This window comes from Hyla sarda, assembly GCF_029499605.1.
Source record: "Hyla sarda isolate aHylSar1 chromosome 1 unlocalized genomic scaffold, aHylSar1.hap1 SUPER_1_unloc_12, whole genome shotgun sequence".
Classification (NCBI taxonomy): Eukaryota; Metazoa; Chordata; class Amphibia; order Anura; family Hylidae; genus Hyla; species Hyla sarda.
Window position 1 is genome coordinate 482,501 of NW_026607573.1, and position 7,769 is coordinate 490,269.

General features: G+C 48.8%; 1 protein-coding gene across 1 annotated transcript in view; it reads left to right on the forward strand.

Moving 5' to 3' along the window:
• Positions 1-7,101, forward strand: part of LOC130297964 (uncharacterized) — an 80,794-nt gene extending 73,693 nt beyond the window's left edge. Inside the window, exons 17-20 of the mRNA XM_056550836.1 lie at positions 1,218-1,296; positions 1,404-1,495; positions 1,625-1,733; positions 5,643-7,101. Coding sequence (XP_056406811.1) covers positions 1,218-1,296; positions 1,404-1,495; positions 1,625-1,733; positions 5,643-6,682 — 1,320 coding nt within the window. The 3' untranslated portion in view covers positions 6,683-7,101. The remainder of the gene's footprint in view (positions 1-1,217; positions 1,297-1,403; positions 1,496-1,624; positions 1,734-5,642) is intronic.
• Positions 7,102-7,769: the final 668 nt, after the last annotated feature.

The window sequence follows — 7,769 nt, forward strand, 5'->3', positions numbered from 1 at the left end:
TATAAACTAATACAAATATATATATATATACGTCTCCCTGTATATGTGTACATAGTCTTATAAACTAATACAGATATATATATATACGTCTCCCTGTATATGTGTACACAGTGTTATAAACTAATACAGATATATATATATACGTCTCCCTGTATATGTGTACACAGTGTTATAAACTAATACAAATATATATATACGTCTCCCTGTATATGTGTACACAGTGTTATAAACTAATACAGATATATATATATACGTCTCCCTGTATATGTGTACACAGTGTTATAAACTAATACAGATATATATATATACGTCTCCCTGTATATGTGTACACAGTGTTATAAACTAATACAAATATATATATATATACGTCTCCCTGTATATGTGTACACAGTGTTATAAACTAATAAAAATATATATATATACGTCTCCCTGTATATGTGTACACAGTGTTATAAACTAATACAAATATATATATACGTCTCCCTGTATATGTGTACACAGTGTTATAAACTAATACAAATATATATATATACGTCTCCCTGTATATGTGTACACAGTGTTATAAACTAATACAGATATATATATACGTCTCCCTGTATATGTGTACACAGTGTTATAAACTAATACAGATATATATAATAGTGAGCGCTGAGAGGGACTGGAGTATGAATGTGTTATGTTACCACTTTATGTTACTACTAATATAACCCATTCATACTCCAGTCCCTCTCAGCGCTCACCACAATAAGATATAATAATAGACATGTCCCCCATGACTTCTCGGGTCACTTACCTCTTCTATAAAACATTGTGATGGAAAGTGAAATAAAAGGGGGAGGGCGGGGCTTCTTCTAATCTTCCCACAGGTGACTGAGCTGGAGACACCACAGCCCAGTATAGAAGGGAAATACTTTTCCCGCCAATGGGCCTCCAGCCAATCAGAATGCTGTTGTTGGGCTGGAGCATCGCTGGGCAGAAGATCATGGTTACCGGGCAGAATCTGATCCTCCAATCAGAAGCAGGAATCCATCTCTCAGCAGAACAGCTGTTACCGGGCAGAATAACTGAGGAAAACAACCTGTGGAGATAAAGGAGGAAGAAGGAAATAAGGAGGAGGGGGTCATGTATACTGGGGACCATGGGGCCGTGTGCTCCCCCAGGTTATGGTGGAATTCGGGAGACCCTTTATTTATTTATTTGTTTTTTTTGCTCTTTAGGGTGAAGATCTGATGTGTATTAAGGTTGAGGTTAAAGATGAACCAGAAGAGGAGACGGATTTGGGGGCCGATCAGCAGTGTAAGGAGGGGGAGACTATTATTGGTGGAGGGTCTCCTAGATACTACTACACCCATCATCTGATCATCACATGGAATAATCTATTCATCACTGTGTGTTCCCTACAGATGGAGTCATTGATAGAAATCCACCCGAAAGGTGTCCCCGCCCTCTGTATTCCCAGGACTGTCCAGAGGGAAATGTCCCAGAGAAGCATCAGGTAGATGAGGCTGATCCTATATCTCTATAGGGGGGTCCTGCAGTCATAGATGTGGGAATAGATTTTGGGGGTCTCTGTTGCTCCTCCTGTCTGCTGTATTGTAGTGAATTGTTCTATATGTCACATCAGGGGGGAGATCTGACTAATAATAAAGTGGAGGATGAAGAAGAGAGGATGAGGGGCCATCACCCGTGTATGAGGGAAGTGAAGGAGGAAATTCCAGGAGGTGTTATCCCAGGTATGTAATAATTCCAGGAGGTGTTACCCCAGATATGTAATTTAAACAGGAGGTGTTACCCCGGGTATGTAATTTTGCCAGGAGGTGTTACCCCATGTATGCAATAATCCCAGGAGGTGTTACCCTAGGTATGTAATAATGCCAGGAGGTGTTACCCCAGGTATGTAATAATTCCAGGAGGTGTTACCCCAGGTACCGTATATGCTGGCGTATAAGACGACTCCCAACTTTTACAGTTAAAATATAGAGTTTGGGATATACTCGCCATATAAGACTACCCCTCCTACCGCGATGTACAGTACCTTGTAGTTCCCCCCACATTAGGTAGGCATCATGTTCCCCCACATTAGTAGGCAGCTCCCCCACATTAGTAGCAGCTCCCCCCACATTAGTAGGCAGCTCCCCCCACATTTGTAGGCAGCTCCCCCCACAATAGTAGGCAGCTCCCCCCACATTAGGTCAGCAGCTCCCCCCACATTAGGTCAGCAGCTCCCCCCACAATAGTAGGCAGCTCCCCCCACAATAGTAGGCAGCTCCCCCCACAATAGTAGGCAGCTCCCCCCACAATAGTAGGCAGCTCCCCCCACAATAGTAGGCAGCTCCCCCCACAATAGTAGGCAGCTCCCCCCACATTAGGTCAGCAGCTCCCCCACAATAGTAGGCAGCTCCCCCCACAATAGTAGGCAGCTCCCCCCACAATAGTAGGCAGTTCCCCCACAATAGTAGGCAGCTCCCCCCACATTTGTAGGCAGCTCCCCCCACAATAGTAGGCAGCTCCCCCCACATTTGTAGGCAGCTCCCCCCACATTTGTAGGCAGCTCCCCCCACATTTGTAGGCAGCTCCCCCCACATTTGTAGGCAGCTCCCCCCACATTTGTAGGCAGCTCCCCCCACATTTGTAGGCAGCTCCCCCCACAATAGTAGGCAGCTCCCCCCACAATAGTAGGCAGCTCCCCCCACATTTGTAGGCAGCTCCCCCCACATTTGTAGGCAGCTCCCCCCACATTTGTAGGCAGCTCCCCCCACATTTGTAGGCAGCTCCCCCCACATTTGTAGGCAGCTCCCCCCACATTTGTAGGCAGCTCCCCCCACATTTGTAGGCAGCTCCCCCACACATTTGTAGGCAGCTCCCCCACACATTTGTAGGCAGCTCCCCCCACATTTGTAGGCAGCTCCCCCCACATTTGTAGGCAGCTACCCCCACATTTGTAGGCAGCTACCCCCACATCTGTAGGCAGCTACCCCCACATTTGTAGGCAGCTCCTCCCACAATAGTAGGCAGCTCCCCCCACATTTGTAGGCAGCTCCCCCCACAATAGTAGGCAGCTCCCCCCACAATAGTAGGCAGCTCCCCCCACAATAGTAGGCAGCTCCCCCCACATTTGTAGGCAGCTCCCCCCACAATAGTAGGCAGCTCCCCCCACATTTGTAGGCAGCTCCCCCCACATTTGTAGGCAGCTCCCCCCACATTTGTAGGCAGCTCCCCCCACATTTGTAGGCAGCTCCCCCCACATTTGTAGGCAGCTCCCCCCACATTTGTAGGCAGCTCCCCCCACATTTGTAGGCAGCTCCCCCCACATTAGGTCAGCAGTTCCCCCCACAATAGTAGGCAGCTCCCCCCACATTAGGTCAGCAGCTCCCCCCCACATTAGGTCAGCAGTTCCCCCCACAATAGTAGGCAGCTCCCCCCACATTAGATTGGCAGCTCCCCCCACATTAGATTGGCAGCTTCCCCCACATTAGGTCAGCAGTTCCCCCACAATAGTAGGCAGCTTCCCCCACATTAGATTGGCAGCTCCCCCCACATTAGATTGGCAGCTCCCCCCACATTAGGTCAGCAGTTCCCCCACAATAGTAGGCAGCTTCCCCCACATTAGATTGGCAGCTCCCCCCACATTAGATTGGCAGCTCCCCCCACATTAGGTCAGCAGTTCCCCCACAATAGTAGGCAGCTTCCCCCACATTAGATTGGCAGCTCCCCCCACATTAGATTGGCAGCTCCCCCGAACAGACATACAGCTTCCAGCCATATACAGTGTATGTCTGTGTGCTGCCCCCACAGTGTTCCAATCACCGCTCCTCCGGCCCGGGGTCACCATCTACTGCTATGGCCTATGGACCATAGCAGTAGGTGCCGGGACCGGGGAGCGCTGACCGGATCACTTAAGATAGCACGGCCGGTCACTCACCATGCCCCAGCCGGCGCGCGTCCTCCTGGTCCTGCGCTCCTCTGCCTCTATGGTTGTAGGCACAGTAAGTCACTGACGTCCCGTGCGTACAACCATAGAGACGGAGTACCGGACCGCAGGAGGACCGAAGGAGGATCGCAGGAGGGCGCCGGGAAATGGTAAGTGACCGGCGGACATCCTTATGTCCCGAAAAGATTTTTCGGGACACAGGGATGTCCGGCATAGGCATACCTATGATTATCTGCCCGGGCCGGCTCCGTGTGTGGCTGCAGGCGGGGGCCGGCCAGAGCAAGTAAAGACTTATACTGTATACTAAAAACCAGGGGGCCTCCAGCTGTTGTAAAACTACAACTCCCAGCATGCCCGTACAGCCTTTGCCGTGCTGGGAGTTGTAGTTTCACAACAGCTGGAGGCACTCTGGTTTTTAGTATACAGTATTAGTTTTTACTTGCTCTGGCCGGCCTCCGCCTGCAGCCACACACGGAGCCGGCCCGGGAAGATAATCAGAAGTTTTCCTATGCTGGACCCCAATACCCGGCGTATAAGACGACCCCCAACTTTTCAGAAGAAAATTCGGGGTTAAAAAGTCGTCTTATACGCCGGGATATAAGGTATGTAATAATGCCAGGAGGTGTTACCCCAGGTATGCAATAATGCCAGGAGGTGTTACCCCAGGGATATAATAATGGATTACAGAGGGAATTCAGAGGTTTCTTCAGGGGAGGCTCCACCTTAGATCTACATTACATTAACCCTTCAGGCCCCAGTGATCCGGTGTTATGTATAGTCAGGACCAGAGGGAGGAGACTGCACATAGAGATCCTCTCCGGGGTCATCTGTGGGTCCTCTCCGGGGTCATCTGTGGGTCCTCTCCGGGGTCATCTGTGGGTCCTCTCCGGGGTCATCTGTGGGTCCTCTCCGGGGTCATCTGTGGGTCCTCTCCGAGGTCATCTGTGGGTCCTCTCCGGGGTCATCTGTGGGTCCTCTCCGGGGTCATCTGTGGGTCCTCTCCGGGGTCATCTGTGGGTCCTCTCCGGGGTCATCTGTGGGTCCTCTCCGGGGTCATCTGTGGGTCCTCTCCGGGGTCATCTGTGGGTCCTCTCCGGGGTCATCTGTGGGTCCTCTCCGGGGTCATCTGTGGGTCCTCTCCGGGGTCATCTGTGGGTCCTCTCCGGGTCCTCTCCGGGGTCCTCTGTGGGTCCTCTCCGGGGTCCTCTGTGGGTCCTCTCCGGGGTCCTCTGTGGGTCCTCTCCGGGGTCCTCTGTGGGTCCTCTCCGGGGTCATCTGTGGGTCCTCTCCGGGGTCCTCTGTGGGTCCTCTCCGGGGTCCTCTGTGGGTCCGTTCCAAGGTTTTTTCCTCAGTGATTGTATATATCACAAGTGTTCCTCTCCCGGTTTCAGTATAGGGCATTGTTCTTCCAGTGAAGTCTCTCGGTGAGCAGAGCTGATGATTTTGCCTAAAGGGGTTCGAAGAACAGAGCTAATTTTCTTCCAAAGACAGCACCACCCCTGTCACCTGAGGTTATGTGTGGTATTACAACTTGGCTCCATTCACTTCAATGGGAGCTTAGTTGCAGTTAGCCAGCATCACCACTATACAATGAATGATGTAGGGTTTACTGTGTAGTGTGGGCCGTGCGATTGGCAGGTAGGAAGGGGTCGGTAGCCGACCAATCTGTGATTAATTGACAACAACAAAAAAATCCATTTTATTCCAACAGTTAATCCCAGTAAGAATACTGAGGGCAATGTCATGTTATCTGTGAGTGACAAAGGAGAAGATGGAGAGATCATGGAGCGCTGCTCAGGAGAAGATGGAGAGATCATGGAGCGCTCCTCAGGAGAAGATGGAGAGATCATGGAGCGCTCCTCAGGAGAAGATGGAGAGATCATGGAGCGCTCCTCAGGAGAAGATGGAGAGATCATGGAGCGCTCCTCAGGAGAAGACCTCCTTACCCCTAATGTCCATCCAGATCTATTATATAATAATCCCCCTGATCCTGGGGAACCTTCTCCTGACCAACCACACATTGTTACCACAAAGACAGAGAAGAAAAGGATCCAATGTGATGAATGTGGGAAATGGTTTACACAAAGATCAACTCTTTTTACTCATAGAAGAATTCACACAGGAGAGAAACCATATTCATGTTCAGAATGTGGAAAATGCTTTACAACTAAATACATGCTTGTTATACACAAAAGAATTCACACAGGAGAGAAGCCATATTCATGTTCAGAATGTGGTAAATGCTTTACACACAAAACAAATCTTGTTAGACATGTGAGAAGTCACACAGGAGAGAGGCCACATTCATGTTCAGAATGTGAGAAATGTTTTACAAGTAAAGATGACCTAATAAAACATGAAAGATGTCACACAGGAGAGAAGCCCTATTCATGTCCAGTCTGTGAAAAATGTTTTGCTTATAGATCAAATCTTGCTATACATGAGAGAACTCACACAGGAGTGAAGCCATATTCATGTTCAGAATGTGGGAAATGTTATACACAAAAATCACAACTGGTTATACATCAGAGACATCACACAGGAGAAAAGCCGTATTCATGTTCTGAATGTGGGAAATGTTATTCACAAAAATTACGACTTGTTAAACATATGGTATGTCACACAGGAGAGAAGCCGTATTCATGTTCAGAATGTGGGAGATGTTTTACAGATAAATCAGATCATGTTAGACATGAGAGAAGTCACACAGGAGCGACAACATTTGTAAACTCATCGCATCGTATTGTATAGTGTTGAGCGAAAACATTTCATTTTACAGAAGACTCTTTGGAGTTCTTTGAAGCCAAAGTTTTTGGTATTTGTTGTTGGTAAATGTGGCCAATATAGGAGCAACTATTGTACTGAATTAGGAGCACATGGAGAATAGATGTAGAAACACGTAACTCTGAGGGCCCGGTCAGGGGTTCGCAACAGGACGAATTCCTCATCCAATTGCCGAAGAACTTTATAGCCCAGTGAGACACGTTATTGGAAGTCCTGGTCTCCCCTATTATATAATGAAGTCATCCAAAAACTATTGATCTGTGCTGACTGTAATATGGAAATCATTTATTTTATATGTAATGCACCAAGGGGAGTCTCTCTATTCGAGAGTGCGATATACTGTGTGTAATAAATAATGTGAGATAATTGTGTAGTATTTTGCACCATTCCGCGCCACACTGGGTTTATACCTTCAAGATCAAAAGTTATCTGTGCAACATCAGGTGCTGCCCGAGGTGCCCAACACCAGGTACTGCCCGAGGTGCCCAACACCAGGTACTGCCCGAGGTGCCCAACACCAGGTACTGCCCGAGGTGCCCAACACCAGGTGCTGCTCGAGGTGCCCAACACCAGGTGCTGCCCGAGGTGCCCAACACCAGGTACTGCCCGAGGTGCCCAACACCAGGTACTGCCCGAGGTGCCCAACACCAGCTACTGCCAGAGGTGTCCAACACCAGGTGCTACCCAACGCTAGGTGTTGCCCAATGTCAGGAGGTGCCCAATCACTGATGAAACAACTGGGGCAGATTTACCAAGAACTTGGCAAAGGAAAAGCTGCCCAGTTTCCCATAACAACCAATCAGATTGCTTCTTTCATTTTTAACAAGGCCAAGGCAAAATGAAAGGAGCGATCTGATTGGTTGCTATGGGCAACTGGGCAACTTTTCCTCTGCACAGGTTTTGATAAATTTCCCCCTCTGTTCCTAGGAGTAGACAAATGCATTGTTGGGTGCTTTATGGACTATTTCCTGGAGATCACATGGTTGGCGCTATGCAGTAGGGAAACGGTTTATTATAAACTCTGGGAGGATGTCTGCCCAGGACTAGTCCTTAC